The following is a 16,857-nucleotide window of genomic DNA, read 5'->3' as shown; positions in this document are numbered from 1 at the left end:
GAAGTGCAACACAATGCAAGTGTGAGAAGTGTCACACTTGATGCATTGATCTACCAGTTAACCAAGGCCCCCCCAACTGGTGCATGGCCGTCATTGAGGGAACTGATACGCCCTCACATCAAACCCAAAGAGCAAACTACTCGAAAAAATTTGGATCAGCCATAGATGCCCGCAGCCTCAGTATGAAACTAATATCTAGAATGATGGACAAAGCAGACAGCAGAATGCAAGATTTTCAAAAGGCAAGGAGAGGACCCACAGTACCGAAGAAGTTAATGAAACATTTGAGCACAAACCACACAAACTTAAGATTTTGAGGACAAGATACATTCTCCGATTCACCAGAGGCATATTTTCTCCCCTCAAAATATTACTCTAATGCCTAGTAAACTAATTGAACAGTTCCTTCCATAATATACAAGGGAATGACAGAATGAAACTGTCTAAGGTTGAAATCCGAGTCCGAGAGAACGAGAGGGACCTCCAGCCCAAATCCCGTTGTATATTGTTCCAAGCACAGATATAAGACAGAATCAGAAGTGAGTGGTGTAAGCGCAAAAAAATTTACAAGCTTCCATCTTTTTCGTACTACAAATGCTTTTTGCTTCTGCTAAGTTCTAATATTTGTCAAGTGGGCTCCAATGTCCAGCTTTCTGGACCTCAGACTTACTCCCATAACCATCCTTCAATCAAGGAAAGTTTATAACGTTTGTCCTCCCACTTGATTGAACATATATGATACCTGGACTGACCAAGAGGCAACCAAACCTGCAAGAATCTATATTGATTCAAAAATCAATAACCGAACCTCAGATGAGCACAGAACACACACAAACAACTGAACAAGGGCAGACAATAAAGAAAAGTGGGGATCTTAAGAGAACCTAATTTCAGAAAAGTTGCAATAAGTATTATTATCACTATTTACTATGAAATGTCAGATCCAACTCATACAGACTTATCAGTTTCATTAGCAATACTGTTAGACTGAAAGTGAATAAAGTTTGTCTTAATTGTCAGTTATACGTCAGTGCATCTTGGAGGTATGTTCAATTGACTGGCATGGAGAAAATAAATTACCATTTTCCAGTACTCTCTCTGAAGGAGGAAAACCACTATATGTCCAAATCATCATCAGGATCCTCATCAGAATCTGGCATCTCATCGTCTGAATCACGAAAATATATTATTTCACCCTTGCTAGAGTCATCATTAATTTTTGAATTCCCAGTTGAAACAGGTGCTGCCTCATTTTTGCTATCCAGCAGAGATTTTCGACCATCATAAATTTCTACAGGTTTACCATTTCCTGCAAGAAAAAGTCAAAAAGTTCGTTTTTGGAGCATCGCAATCTTGCAGATAAAAGGGAAGAGATCAAATAATGTAACCTTTTTTTATTTTTAATATAAGGTATAAGACCAAACCACTTATATCCATCCATGTTTTCATACCTTGGTGTTCAAATGGAAGTACAACTTTGGCCCTATCATTTCGCTCTTTCTCTGACAGTTGTAGATTGAATTGCACCTGTAGGGAAGAACAGTTTTTAAAATAAAAATAAAACTCATACAGAGAGTTTAGACAACTTTATTATCTGTGTGCACAATAAAACTTATTCACTAGTGTACATTTGTTTATGTCCATGTGTCTGCATAACATCTAGTTATATGTGTTACGTGGAAGTCATTAATGATTCAGTAATCATCTAATTGTATCAGAATAGACTCAATCAGCAATTTAGAATATCACCATGTAATAAAACTGAAAAGAATCAAATAAAAGAAAGGCTTAATTCCAAATAAGAAAGTGTGTTCTCCTGGATAATTTCAGTTTAAGATAAGGTTAAACAGGTGACCTTTGGCAAAAGGCCTTGATTGACTTGATTGACTAATCCATCTTCAGATGAAGGGGATGTGAAGTCGATGCCTGACTGCCCAATGTGAATCTCTTCAAACTGATTACAAGTTTCAGGGACATGTATTAGTTTACCAACTTTCCAGATCAGTAAAAGAATTTCACAGAGAGAGAGAGAGAGAGAGAGAGATCACCATCACTCGTACACGTCCATTTCTACGTTTGCATCGGACATGAAATTTCCCTTTTGTAAAATTCCGTTCAACTAAAGAAAGATTCTCTGAGTTACCTCTATGTCGATTTGCAAACGGGATTAGTGGTTCTATGCTGGCCACCATAGAGGACATATATTCAATAACAGCAGTGACCTTTTCTTCACAAAGATCCGCATGAAGAAACCAAAAGATACTTGAAATTTGATCTACAACCATAAGATAAAAGTGAATTTGAAGCCTCCAAAAGTTGAATATGTGCAATAAGTAAACCATACACTTCATTAACTTCCAAAATGAGGCATGCGCAATTTTACATTGAATTGCCAAAAGTATATATTACATCATCCAAAAGGTTTATATTATACGCTTTTTAGGATAGCAGCTGAAAGCTCAGGGCAAAAGAGATTAAGTGCACTAAGCTTATTGAAATAGCAAATGACTAGAAAACATATATATTGAAAGCCTCGACGAAAACAATCAATTTTTATTGGAAAAAGATTGAGGAGCTAGTAAAGTTTATATACCACAGCAACGAAGGTTGCTCAAAAGGCCAGCAACTGATGACAAAGATGCATGTCTTAACATTTCATTTACCTGAAAAATTTGAAAAGAAACCAGCAAAAAAGAAATGAGTGAGAGAGGACGGGAGGGAGAGACAGAGAAACACCAGAAGTAACCATAAGCGGAATTTCGAAAGGTGGGCAAAAACGAACATATCCTCACAGGACCTACTTTCCAACATAGACATTAAGCAAAACAAGAAGCAAAAAATCTCCTTATCCACTTGAGAAATAGTCAGTATGAATAAACTTTAGGGCATTAGCAGGCTTTTACTCATGCAAATGGAACAATGTGCTGATGCGCATCAGTTATACAAGGAAAGGGTTTTGTTTCCCAGTTCAGGGAAGTGTAGTTCAAGAGAGGAAACCATACATTACATCAATAATCATCCAACGTTTGTATGGTTGAGAGGTTGTAAGACTGGCTATTCTAAACTAAACACCTTTTTCAAATAAAATTGGGGACTTAAGCTGTATTCTTTGCCAAAAAATAAGGGAAAGAAGAAGGGAAAAGGAAAATGGGACTACGTAAGTGCATTAATCACCCCAAATCTGGTAGTAATGTAAATTAAAAATTTATAAATAACTTCTTATCATCAACAACAAGAAGAGGAAAACAGGTATTGAACTATCACAAATCATTAAATCAAATTGTTCATGATTTTTATATGTAAAAAGAATATTGTAAGACAAATTTCTTCATAGCATGCAATATACAAACAAATATAACAACATAAAACAAAAAAATTTATTTTTTTCCGTTTTTGTAATATTTGAACCTTAAACAAATTCGAACAATTTGAGATGATTGCAGTTCCCATTTTGAGCTTATCACTAAAAGAATTACTATACTTAGTTTTTCAGACTAAGTTCAAATACTCTCACAGTAAAACTATGGAACATCCATACCATGCTAAGATGAAACCCAGTGTCCTGTCAGGTATTTTTTAAACATTAAGCATGCTTCGTGAAGACATCTTATGGATAAGAACCAAGAGCAGTGCATCAAGAAGGCACCTCCTCAGTAAACTAAGGCATTCAAAAGAAATTGTGGTTAGCCATTTCGGAAAATGGCCCCAATAAGAGCAGCTCGCATATTCAATAATTTTCTAGTAAAACAACAAACATACTAAGTTCCATAAGGTGTTTAATCTCTATGGCTGAACCGAGCACACCATCGAAATTTGTGCTGAAATATTTGTTGAAAGTTGAAACCCAGAAGGAAGTTTCTAAGCCCCAAACATAGACAATATTCTTAGAGAGTTACAATGCAAATTTCTTGTCTCTGGAGAGTCCCTTAACTCAATAGGAAGTTTCCAAACATCACACACAAACAAATCAAACTACAGTATAAAATTACAGTACAGCCTTGCCACACTGCAACAGCAGGCAAACTTAAACCTTCCTTCAACCTCAATACTAAGTCTCATAAGGTGTTCAATCTCTACGGCTGAGCTGAACGCACCATCAAAATTTCTGCTGAAATTTTTGTTGAAACCTTGAAGGAAGTTTCCAAGCCCCAACCATAGACAGGACACTAAAAGAGTTACAATGCAAATTTCTTGTCTCTGGCAAGTGTTTACACATCACACACAAACAAATCAAACTATAGCAGATATCACAGTACAGTCTTGCCACACTGCACCAGCAGGAAAACTTAAACCTACCTTCAACCTCAAAGTACTAGCATTGACCCTGGAATATTTCAAATATCATATATATACAATCACAGGATGCATAATTACCGAGTCTATTGCAACACTGAAACGAACTTTCCCTTGTCCAACCAATCCTGCGAGCATACAACCAAAAAGAAATCCACAATTACAATAATACTAGAATTATGTGAATGCTTACATGGTCAAACAGGCATCTTACTACAAAAACAAAATCAGCCAATGCATGTAAGTCGGTACAAGTAGAACCAATAATACCTTTTCCAAGTGAAATAACTGAAGAGAACAACTTGTCCACATCCTTCACATTCCTGCAAGTACTAGCTACGTTGGAAGCTTCATAAGAGAGATTTTTAGCACTTCCACACTCCATGAGCCTCTCTCTCCAACCAAGAGGATCCGTGTAACAATCCAAAATCCGAATCCTGTAATGCTAGTTCAGTCCAGAGGTCCCCATGAATTATATACATTATCAATGTGTGTTTATTCATTGTGTAACGTGTATTACTTTCAGCTTAAAGCAATGCCAAATTTCTCAAACAGGCATATTGGCACAACAAATGAATTTAGTTCCGGTTTCTCAGATTAAAACAATTAAACCAATGTTTGGTCACGTTTTGTAAAGCAAAAATCTATTTATTTATTTTAATTCCTTTACTTTCTGATTTTTTTTTTTTCTTTTCCAATTTTCTCAACAACCAAACAGAGTGGAAAGCACGGAATTTAAAAGAAGGCTATCGTTACCACTGCTGAGAAGAAGAAATATCCAGTCCTCTCCTCTTCAACAAGTCTACATAATATGACGGACTCCGAGAAAACGCGACGAGCACCAGAGCTCTACAAATTAAATCAATAGCAAAGAGAATTTTATTAAAATAATCTACAAACAGAGAATTACACATTTTAATCTACGAAATGGAGTTGTTTCGGGAGAGGCAAACTGACCGCGACTGAGATTTTTCGGCTGAAATGTTGGTGGAGAGCTGGGAGAGAACGTGGCAGAAGGCGTCGAAGCCGAGAGGTGTTGCTATAGAGTCCTTGATTGTGAGAGCGGGTGCATGCTCTCCCTCCAACGCACCGTCTCGAAGGGCTCTGCAAACCCATTCCGCCATGGGTACTTGGAGTTCGAGTTCTGTGTAGGAGTATCTAAAGCCCTAATCTGTAATTCGATTAAACGTAATTTTTACTTTACAGCCGAGGTTTTACTTTACTGCTTTAGACTATCTCCAACCATATTGGGACTAAACTCAAATTTCCACCTTTCAAAATATAACTATTTATGTATTTTCTGGACTTAAAATTTTTTTCCTCCAACCTTGCAAACTCATAATTTGAGTCCGCAACTTTATTAAATTGTTTAAGAATGATTAACCCCTAATTTTTTTTTTCTTGATATTATTTTTGTTTCAATACTCATGATTTAATTTTCTAAACATTTTAACCTAAAAAAATTAAAATTCTAAAACATAATAGAATTTCACTTAAAAATAAAAACAAGTACAACACCATACGTATGCCCGGAATAATTCGAACCCTTCATTGAAGTCATTGCCATAATTTTCTTCCATTTTTACTTTTACTTTTACTTCATTAGATTCCTTTATCATCATTCAATAATGTTGTGAACTTTTACCCACCTCCACTTGTGTTCTTCAATTATTCTATGAACTCTTTCCCATCTCCTATTGTCTTGTTTCAATCACGTTATGAACCATTGCTCAACTTTGTCCATCTCACTTTATTGGATTCCCTTATCTTTCCCTATCTTTTCCTATCTTCATTCAATTATTTTCTGAACCATTTCCCATCTTGTCTTGTTTCAATCACGTTCTGAACCATTGCTCATCTTTGTTCATCTCACTTTATTGTATTCCCTTATATTTCCCTATCTTTTCCTATCTTCATTAAATTATTTTCAAACAGGTAGGTCATCTCATTATCTTGTCTATTTAAGAAGTGTTATTCTACTGAATTGACCACACAAATCTCCTTCAATTCTCCTTCTTACAATGAATTCACGTGGGAAGGCTATACAAAATTTCTTCAATGATGATTCTGATGATGATGACCTTCATCAACAGAGGGTTGCAATGGTTGTTCAACACCATACGTTTTTGCTGGAGCAATATGCTCAACAATCCAAACATGGTGGTTCTGTTGCAGGCCGTGAATACAAGAATCGGAAGAGAGAAAAACATCATAAGAGTCTCATGGAGGACTACTTATGTGAAAGACCATTTTATCCCCCAGTGGACTTTAGCAGGCGGTTCGGCATGAGAAGAGAGCTTTTCTATCTCATCTTGAATGATATTGTTGCACATGAGCCATACTTTACCCAGAAGATAGACGCTTATGGACGACAAAGTCTATCCCTAGAGCGGAAGCTAATAGCCATTTTTCGAATGCTTGTATATGGATGCTCAGCAGACTCCATCGACGAGTACTGTAGATTGGGTGAATCTACAGCCCTTGAATGTCTGCGAAAGTTTTGTTCTATTATTGAAGCCGTGTATGGTCAGTGGTACCTCCGTTCCCCAAATCCGGCCGACTTTTATAGTCGTAGAAGATTCCCAGGCAAGTTAGGCAGTCTTGACTGCATGCATTGGGAATGGAAGAATTGCCCCACTGCTTGGGCAAGCCAATTTACCGGCTACAAACATAAGCCAACTGTCGTTCTAGAGGTAGTGGCCATGGCACTTGGATATGGCATGCCTTTTTTGGAGTTGTCGGATCGAACAACGATATCAACGTTCTAGCTCGTTCCCTGTTGTTCAATGATGTAGTGAATGGAATGTCTCCCCATATCCAATATGTTGTCAATGAAAATGAATATAATCTGGGTTATTACTTGGCTAATGGTATCTACCCTCGTTGGGCTACATTGGTTAAGATGATTTCCCAATCGGATACTAAAAAAAAGAGACTATTTGCCCAAAAACAAGAGGCTTATAGGAAGGATGTCGAAAGGGCCTTCGGAATACTTCAGGCTCAATGGGCAATTGTTAGGGGACCTGCACGTATGTGGCGCAAAGAACAACTTCATTCAATCATGATGACGTCCATAATATTGCACAACATGATTGTTGAAGATGAGTATGAGGATCTAGATGCAGAATCTGATGATGAAGACAATTGTCTACTAACATCTAGAAGAGCAAGAGCAAGACTTGCTTATGAGCTTGAGCCAACTATCACGTATGATATAAACCAAGACAGACAAACTATCTCAGACTACATGGTCCGTCATAATAGAGTTCGTGCTTCGCAAGTGCATCACAATCTAAGAAATGATTTGATCAACCACATTTGGAGATGCGAAGGAGAGGGGCAATGAGCTATGTTGTGGTGTGTTTAAATTATGTTGTGTGTTTAAATTATGTAAGTGTGTTTAAATTATGTTGTGTGTTTAAATTATGTAAGTGTGTTTAAATTATCTAAGCGTGTTTAAATTATGTTGTGTGTTTAAATTATAAAAGTGGTTGTGTGAATTTAATGAATTATAGGGTTTTATCATTGAATTTTAAAAAAAAAACTAATCATAGAAAAAAAACGGCAATCATAAAAAAAAAGATAAACATAATTATAAATAAAGATAAACAACAATTACAATTAAAGATAAACGATAATTAAAAATAAAGATAAACAACAATTAGAAATAAAGATAAATGACAATTATAAATAAAGATAAACAACAATTACAAATAAACGTAAATTAATAACCACTATGTGGAGGGTTGGATAATAGTCTCCAGAGTTGTCTTCTGGATTGTAGGGGGAACTTCTATTCATCTGGGCCTCAATAATTTCGTCTTGCTTATTCCCTCAATACTTCTTCTTTCTTGGAGTAAATTTGGATAGGTCCATGGACATTATCCTCTGTTCATTGGCCTCCTTATCTTGTTGGATTTGATATGCATGTTGCTCTTGTAAGAGCTCTAACTTTCACCTCCTATCCTCTTTTGCCTCATTTCCTTGTTGAACCAATTCAGACAAGAACTTACCACTTTGGTTGAGATAACTTTCAACACCTTTCCCTTTCTTTTTTTCATCCTTCTGTTTATCTCTTCCCAATGGCCTTGGAGTGGGCATGACCACATCATCTTCATCTTCCTCCAAACTGACTGTATTGCCACTATGAGAAGAATCTTTGAATGTTTGTGTGGGAGATTCACATAGGTCGTTCCATTTTGGGCAATCTTTTAAGATTTGCCAAGCATGATACAACTTGAAAGGCCTATTCGAAGGTTTATTATCATTCAAGAAAAGTGTTTTTGCATTCATATCCTACCCATGAAATAAAATAAAAGTCAAATTAATAATTGAAAACAATTAAAATTATAAATTTAAGCATTGAAAAAAATGGGTACTCACCACATCTTCAATATTGGAGCCACTCACATGCCTTGCATTGGCCTTTGTTATACATGCCTTCCAAAGAGAACATTGTTGGTTGATGATCTTGAACCGAGAAGCAATAGCTTGCAGTGATCGTACCCCGGCTCCACTCATGCTCGGATCATTTTCCAAAAAATCTGGAACACACGCAACCAAAATGAGTCGTTTGATTGATTCGTGCCAATAACCCCATCTTCAGAGACAGAAACCCACCCTCTGCACAATGTCTCATCTTCTTGTAGTTTCCTATTCACCTTTTTGGGGTTTTGGGGCCATTCTCAACAAGAATAAATGTAGAATGAAAAATTATAACAAAGGGAGAAAGGAAAAAAAAATGATTTTTGGTGGATTCTTTACCAAATGAATGACTATTTACAGAGTTTGAAATAAGTTTTGGGGTTGGATTTGACTTAGATTAATTATAAATATTAATTTGACCGTTGGATTTAAATTTGAGCCGTTGTATGTGAAATTTTACCGTTGAGATTGCTTAACATGAATCAGAATCGTTGATTTTATAGATGTTGGAATATATATATATATATATTTAAAACAGCATAACATATTATTTGAAAAAGTAGCCATTGGCCATCAATAAAGGAATGGGAATCTGCTTTTCCCACTTGTCAGTGGGCCCAGCATCAATTGGCCATCACGTGGGCTTCCAGTATTCAATAAATAAAAAAATTATAGCAGTTTTTTGGGCCCACGAATTTATCAGTCCATGCATAAATCAAACTGGAATTCCAGTTCAGTTTTGAGATTTCTCAAATTTTCACCCCCCAAAATACATAGGTTGGAGAAGCTTTTTGGAGGCTAAACTCAAAATTTGAGTTTCCACCCCTTGGGTTGGAGATGGTCTTAGAAAAACGGTTTTAATCATGAATGATCCTTAAATTTTTCAAAATTCTTCATTTCAATCCTTCTATTTTCAAATTAAACTTTCAAATCAATCAATTTGGTACTTAATCTTTTGATCCACATGTCAGTTTGCAATTTGCTATGTGCTTCTCTCGATGGAACCTAAATGTAACCCTAATTGAAGAGTATATCACATTATTGAGCAAAAACGTAGGTTTTAGGACTAAAATGAGTTATATTTTGATTATAATATATCTATAAAGCTGGTCACGCGATGACATATGACCAATTTTAACGAAAATTTTGTCCGAATGTGACATTAAGGACCAAATTATTGTCTAAAGATTACATTGATTAATTTGAGAGTTTGAGGATTAAAATTAGGACTTACAACAAAAATGATATTAAACTAATTTGTGAATTAGAACTCTTTTTAATTCTCGCCTTTATGATGACCTAATTACGGTATATTTTCACAAAGTTATGAGTGATACTTAGTAGTATGTCAAAGCTACTCAAGCTAAAATGAGATGGATAACATATTCAGTTATAATGATAAGACAATACAATCCTCATTTTTTTTCCCAATAGTCTTTAATCACATTAATATGATAAGCAATTCATGTCAAATCCATAATGTAAATTTCTATGACTTATAGGATTCACTTGGGTGTGTTTAGGAACATCCTTCTCAATCAAACTCAATTCTATGTCCAGAGATTTCCGAATCTCATCTTAGATATTCTTTCTTTACTAAGAGATGCCTTATTGTACACTCACATGCAATATGAGTCAATCAAAGACCTTGACAATGTCTTAAGTCAAGTCATGGATTGAGTTTGATTAGATGACAAAATCTAACATCAACGACATATCCACAAGGCAACCATAGTGCCTCAGGTCTAAGGATTGACATGTAGGTAGACTTTCATACAACATCTATTCATGGATTGTGTTGTACTCACTCTCTAGTGAGCACCTATATACTTATCTTAGTGTCCCACATGAATGACTTAAGACAAATCATCCCTCTAATTGCGAAGATATAATCATGCCAGTTTTTTCAAATCGTCAACACCCAATTAAATAATTCTATGACTGGGAACTGTTTATGGTGTGACCTATAAGGAAAGGTCTTCTGGACCTAACTTCTCTAGATCACTCTCCTCATCTCACAAGCCATGGGCTTGTCCTTTAGGTATAACTATTAACGAGACTAGTACTGATTTTCAATAGTCTACATTAAGTACACCTGAATTTTTCAAATTCTACCAAAGTATTTTATATTCCACCTAACTCTAGATTGAATACGCTCTTAGTGTTATGCATGGTAAAAGGAGTTTATGGATTTGTAACAGATTTCTTACATCTTTTCCAGCATAACTTGCCTATCAAATTTTCGATTCTAAATTTTGTTTAACTTGAATCTGATAATGTCGATGTGCATTTGATTTTCTTTTCATGCAATTTTACTTTTAATAGGCTTTTGCTTCTTATTTCTCTCAATTTAAAGACAATTTATGCATTTTGTCATATTGTGATTTAAGAAAATTTGAACCCTTAATCAATTAAGATATAGACCAAAAACTTTATAAGCCAACTCCTCACTTGATGCACAACTATTTAGTTAGAAGTTAATTTCTTGACGCACAATCTATTAGTTTTTTTAAAGTGCCAATGGTGATACACTTATGCAAATTTAGAGATAAAATTAACAGTCCTGATCTCTTGGACTACAGGGGTCCAAGAAATTTGTGGTCACTCACTGTTGGATGTAAATTCAACGGTTCACTCACTCTTGCACTCATTTTAAAATTTTTTTTTCAACCATTGGATTAATATCCAACGGTGGGTGACCACAATCTCTTGAACTCCTGTGGTCCAAGAGATCGGGACTGATAAAATTAATTTGTGATGATTTCCCTGATTTTGGAGGTGAAAAAACTTTTGAGCAATTACTATAACAGTCCTGATCTCTTGGACCACAGGAGTCCAAGAAATTTGTGGTCACTCACCGTTGGATGTAAATTCAACGGTTCACTCACTCTTGCACTCATTTTTAAAAACTTTTTTCAACCATTGAATTAATATCCAACGGTGGGTGACCACAATCTCTTGGACTCCTGTGGTCCAAGAGATCGGGACTGATTACTATAAAGAAAGTTTGTTTTCACACAACAACTGTGAATAGAAAACCTCTTCCAAATATTAACAATCAATATAACGTTTTATCATTGAACAGGAAGAAAGAGGGCAAGAAAATAGTGATTAGAAACCGTTTAAGGTTGTCTCTTCGGAACCCTAGCCCCCTTTTCAAAAAACAATCTTTCAGCACCACAATTCCTCCTTCCCCCACCTCTCTTCTCTTCCTCACATTCCCTCTATTTCCTGCAATGTTTCTTTCACTTTTGCTCTCTCCTTTTGTGAGAGCTTTCTCTCTCTTATGTGAGAGCTCATTCTCTCCCTGTGATAGTTTATTTTGTTTTTCTTATTGTTTGTGGTCAGCTTCTCCACACCGTACATGAGTGTAAGTTCTCTCGGAGCTATGGAATGGATATAAAGTACTATTAGGGACGGATTAATAAATTTTGTGACTAATTATTTGAATAAGTTAACAAATAAGTCACAGATAACTAACAACCGTGCCTAAAAGCCCTCCACCATCTTCACTAAAGGCACGGATAACTCAAAAACCATTCCTAAAAGCCCTCCACCGTGCCACTGTACCAAGTACCAACTAAAAACTTATACGTATACATCATTGTCTACACCCTTCTTTCTTACTTTTACCCCTCAGATTTTAGGTGGGTTTTTTTTTTTTTTTTTCCTTTCAGGCAAGCTGAGATCTCTCTCTCAACTCTTGAACTACCTCCTCCTCCTCCCTCCTCTCTCAACCTCTCTATCTCACTTGGAGTTTTTCTTTTCTTTCTAATTTTATGTCTTTCTTTTTAAGGTACAATTGACGCGTTAGCTGGACACTTATTTGGTAATATGTTGCAGGTATTTTTCTCTAACAACAAATGACTTGGAGAGATAGTCTAGAGTCCTGAATCTTTGCATCATGAGGAGGATATGGTTCAGTGGACAGAAAGTTAAGGCCATGGGCTGAAGCTTTATAGGCTGTTCTGTTTGAAAACAACAGCTAGGTTGGTGCGCATATCTTTGTGTTTTGACATGGGTTTATCAAATTGTTATTGGTTCTTGAATGCTTATGTGATCTTGATTTATCATTGACTGAAATAACCCCAAGAGATTATCTACATTGATTCCCATTTGTTTCTTCAATGCGAAATTTAACTACTATATTGTCTACTCATTCAAATCAGAAAGTTACTTCTTTTGTAACAATGGAGAAATAATCCTTTTACTATATGGTAAACTGATATTTGATCATTGCCCTTTCCCTTTTTTTATTCTTCACATTTTCTGGATGTCAGGAAGACGACTGCATAATCAAGCAAGTTGGGAGACCCGGTGCTAAAAGATTGTCTGTTCTTGCGAAGTTCTTACCAGGGTGAGTTAATACTGTGAAAACTCACTTCCAGATCTTGAGAGAACCACTGAAATGAATGATAATATGCAAATTAGTTTGGTTTCCAATTTATAGGCATTCTGTTTGTATTTTATTTATATTGATATATACCTTAGCATATAGAGAGTACCTTACAATTACCTTTTGGCCAGAGGAAAGCCAATACTCAGTTGAGTGATTGTGGCAAATCCAGTCAAGCAAGGAGAAACTCAATGGCGAATCAAGTCAAGCAGGGTGGAGCTGAATGGCAGTTAATGGTGAATAGCAAGGTGGAGCTTAATGAAATTCTGTATTTTTTCTCTTTTCCAAGTAAGTTTTTGGTTTTTAATATCATAACTGTAATATCCTTGTTAAAAAGGTTGACCACTTGCAATACTTGGTCTGTTTTCAGTATGAAAATATTAATGTAATAGTCCTGCGGATAGGTCCACCACTTGCATCACTTTCTGTATTTTCATTATGAAAAGATTAATGGAATTATTGTGTATGGTGTATTCTCATTATTTTCGGAAGTGTTGAATATAAGTATTTCCATTAGGAATGTAATTCTTTTATTTGAGAAACAATGAATATTTGAAAACGAAAAAAAACAAAAACCAGTGAATGTTTGAAAGGCAAGGATTGAGGCTGGGTTGCTAATGTTTAAAGGCTTTTTATCACAAAATGTCCATGACGTTTGCGAAACTATCAGATTGCATCCTTAAAGTTTGTTTGTATCACTCATGGTCTCTAACGTTAATACGGGTGCTCTTAAATAGTCTATCCGTTAAAAAAAAATTGTTAAATTCTTATTTTATGAGGGATATAATCGTCAAATCAATCCCTTTTGACCTCTTCAATGCCTTAGACCCATTTGCCACCAATTTATAACTATTTTCTAGGCCTGGGCACGGTTTGGGTCGAGTCAATTTTTGGCTGACCCGAGGGCTAAACAGAAGGAGAGCTCGATTCTCGGGTCGAGTCGAGTCTAGGGTAAAACTCAAAAATAGGCCGAATTGCAAATGGACCTCGGTTCTCGGGTCGATTCTGTATTGTGATCGGTTTGGGCTTGAGCCCAATTTTACCATTTTCGAAAGCCCAAATCATATTTATTTTCAACAAAAAAAGCCCAAATCATATTTACTTTTAGTAAAAAAAGTCAAATCAGATTTACTTTCAGCCAAAATTCTTTTTTTGTTGTCAAATTGTCAAAATCTAATAAGTGTTTATGAACAAGCCCAAATCACTTTTAACTTTTCTTTCAAAACCTGAAATTATGGAAATTCAACCTATAAAAATCCATCATTCCAATCTAAGTTTCTAAACAACTAAATGAATCTCACATTCACACATTCAACCAACTAAGGAAAGGAAATATAATCTCTTACAAACCGTTGTGAGGAATAATACACAAATAAAGCAAGCAATCCAAATTAGACTTATGAAATTAAGGAGGGGGGGGGGGGGCACAAAAATATACATAAAGAGGGGGGGGGGGTGGAAAAAATCTGCTGCATCTATTCGTACAAAGCCTTAACAAAGCAACCTACACAACACTTAAAAGAATTAACACAAAGTTTCACCATCAACAAATCATAATTAAAATAAGATGCAAGAAAAATACCCTTCCAACATATCTTCATCACACTAAGAATGGAGAGTCTTATTCAAATTTGTCGTGGATGTTTTACTCCCCCATTTCTACAAAATTTAATAAAATAAATCAAACCAATTTAAGTTAGAACACATAAAAATAAGAAAATAATCGGATTCAAATATACTTATAGAAATGAAAATATTACCCATTTCAATTGATTCATAGAACTCCATCTCCTCAATGCTTGGCACATATTGCAATGAAGATATATCTTCGGACCTTATCCAATTTTGAGAGCAAATCAAAGCCTCAACCATCCTAGGAGACAATGAGCTTCGAAATGAGTCAATCACTCTCCCACTTGTGCTAAAACAAGACTCTGAAGCTATTGTGGAAGTAGGGATTGCAAGCAGATCCTTTGCAATTGATGCCAAAGTGGGATACTTGAGCCCATTTATTCTCCACCACCTTAGTATATCAAACTCCTCGTCAATGGATTCAAGTGGATCCAACAAGTACCTATCCACTTCATGTGTTACAACCACATTCTCACTCTCTTGTTGAATTTTTTTCCACTTTTCCATCATGGTTTTTCGTTTACGACCTCCAAAAATCGAAAAAGAGTCGGTTTCATTGTTAGTACTACCACCACTCTCATTGGTAGTACTAGTAGCACCCATATTGTTACTACTAGGTTTATACACTTCATACATATTCAAAAGAAGTTATTTCACTTCATTTGTCTTTTAAGCCACCAATCTATCACAAGTAGAATCATTTTCAAATATCTCTTCAAAGATGTGCTTCAAATTGCGAAGCTTGAATCGGGGGTCAATCACAACTCCTATCATCAAGAATGGGTTCACTTTATGAAGTTCACCCCAATATTTATCATACTTCTTCATTGATGTTGCCATATCATTTAAAAGAGTATCCATGGCTGTCCGTTCTTCAATAGGAATTGTAACATCATATCTATACAACTCCCGAATCTCCCTATCTATGGCAAGCAAGTCATGGAAGGTTGAGTGTGATGTTGGATGCAAAGAAGCTGAAATTTTCAAAGTAACACCATAGAAGGTCTTCAAAAACATCACAAATGTCACGGCTTTTTCCCAATCTTCATCACTAGGTGGACCCACCTTCTTATTAGTCTTAGACTTTCCCTTCCCTTTCCCACTTCCTTCAATGCCTTCAATTATCTCATCATCTCTTTCCTCTTCCTTGAAGTACATTAAGTAGGAAGAATCGGGATCATCCCCCATTCTATCAAAAGCTTTTCGAAATTTCAATGCCGCAACAAGCATCAAATAAGTGGAGTTCCACCTAATGGGCACATCCATCACCACCAACCACTTGCACTTTATTTTTTCCGTCTCAACACACATTTTGAAGTAACTCAACCGAGAAGGTGAGGACCTCACAAACTTGACCGCATTACAGATTGCCACAATTGAGCTTTCTAATCTCTTCAAACCCTCCTTAACTATTAAGTTGATTATATGAGCACTACACCTCATATGCATGTGAACTCCTCCTAACACACTATTCGAATCTTTCCACCCATTTATTTTCTTCCTTACATATTCAATTGCCTTAGTATTGGCATCTGCATTATCTGCAGTAATTGTGAGTATCTTCTGATGTCCCCAATCAATCAAACAATTTTCAAGCAATTTCCCAATGCTCTCCCACTTATGACTATCAATTAAACAAAAGTTTAGGATTCTTTTGTCCATTTTATAGTCGGAATCCACAAAGTGGGCAGTCAACACCATGTAATTCACATTTGGAACCGATGTCCAAGTATCGGTTGTAAGGCATATTCTATGTGAATGAAGGTCAACTTTCAACTTCTCCTTCATTTTTGTGTACATTTCTAGAAATCTTCTTCCAAGAGTTCTACGAGAGGGTGGATTAAATTGTGGGTATGCAACACTACAAAATTCCCTAAACCCTTCACCCTCCACAAAGCTAAAAGGTAGCTCATCTTGAACCACCATCCTAACACAAGCATCCAAACAATCTTCTTTGTTAAAATTCCTAGAAACAAGAGCATTACCTTTGGATGCTTCAAATGCGAGCGTCCGTGTGTTCTTATCCATGTGCCTATAAGGGTAATGCAAGCATTGTTTGTTTAGATGCTTCCACATGTTGCTAGTCCCATTTTTCTTGGTATCACTAGCAT

The 16,857-nt window shown here is 36.0% G+C and overlaps 4 protein-coding genes and 1 long non-coding RNA gene across 7 annotated transcripts; 2 read left to right on the top strand and 3 right to left on the bottom strand.

The window, feature by feature from the left end:
- Positions 252-5,467, bottom strand: LOC18783464 (elongator complex protein 5). Of its 3 annotated transcripts, none has more exons than XM_007215472.2 (10): positions 5,251-5,465; positions 5,050-5,142; positions 4,564-4,730; positions 4,375-4,421; positions 2,594-2,663; positions 2,049-2,275; positions 1,856-1,954; positions 1,452-1,527; positions 1,081-1,309; positions 252-778 (listed from the first exon to the last, which is right to left on the bottom strand). In XM_007215472.2, the coding sequence occupies exons 1-9, from the start codon at positions 5,415-5,417 to the stop codon at positions 1,116-1,118; spliced, it is 1,140 nt and encodes a 379-aa protein (XP_007215534.1). In that variant the 5' UTR covers positions 5,418-5,465; the 3' UTR covers positions 252-778; positions 1,081-1,115. The 3 variants fall into 3 exon arrangements, with proteins under 3 accessions (XP_007215534.1, XP_020416185.1, XP_020416184.1); XM_020560596.1 differs by having other exon boundaries at positions 277-768; positions 5,251-5,467; XM_020560595.1 differs by having other exon boundaries at positions 277-778; positions 4,564-4,738.
- LOC109948082 lies at positions 6,315-7,639 on the top strand. Its single transcript, XM_020559994.1, has 2 exons — positions 6,315-6,879; positions 7,089-7,639. Exons 1-2 carry the CDS (start codon positions 6,315-6,317, stop codon positions 7,637-7,639), a joined length of 1,116 nt encoding a protein of 371 aa, XP_020415583.1.
- Positions 8,248-8,814, bottom strand: LOC109948081. Its single transcript, XM_020559993.1, has 2 exons — positions 8,677-8,814; positions 8,248-8,589 (listed from the first exon to the last, which is right to left on the bottom strand). The coding sequence occupies exons 1-2, from the start codon at positions 8,812-8,814 to the stop codon at positions 8,248-8,250; spliced, it is 480 nt and encodes a 159-aa protein (XP_020415582.1).
- On the top strand, positions 12,437-13,740 carry LOC109948241. The gene is made up of 2 exons (XR_002270846.1): positions 12,437-12,707; positions 12,999-13,740. It is a non-coding gene; the product is annotated as an uncharacterized LOC109948241 (long non-coding RNA).
- On the bottom strand, positions 14,702-16,851 carry LOC18783342 (zinc finger BED domain-containing protein RICESLEEPER 2). Its single transcript, XM_020558817.1, has 2 exons — positions 14,875-16,851; positions 14,702-14,773 (listed from the first exon to the last, which is right to left on the bottom strand). The coding sequence occupies exon 1, from the start codon at positions 16,820-16,822 to the stop codon at positions 15,416-15,418; it is 1,407 nt and encodes a 468-aa protein (XP_020414406.1). The 5' UTR covers positions 16,823-16,851; the 3' UTR covers positions 14,702-14,773; positions 14,875-15,415.

Source organism: Prunus persica, chromosome G3, assembly GCF_000346465.2.
Source record: "Prunus persica cultivar Lovell chromosome G3, Prunus_persica_NCBIv2, whole genome shotgun sequence".
NCBI lineage: Eukaryota > Viridiplantae > Streptophyta > Magnoliopsida > Rosales > Rosaceae > Prunus > Prunus persica.
This window is presented reverse-complemented; position numbering and strand designations above follow the sequence as displayed.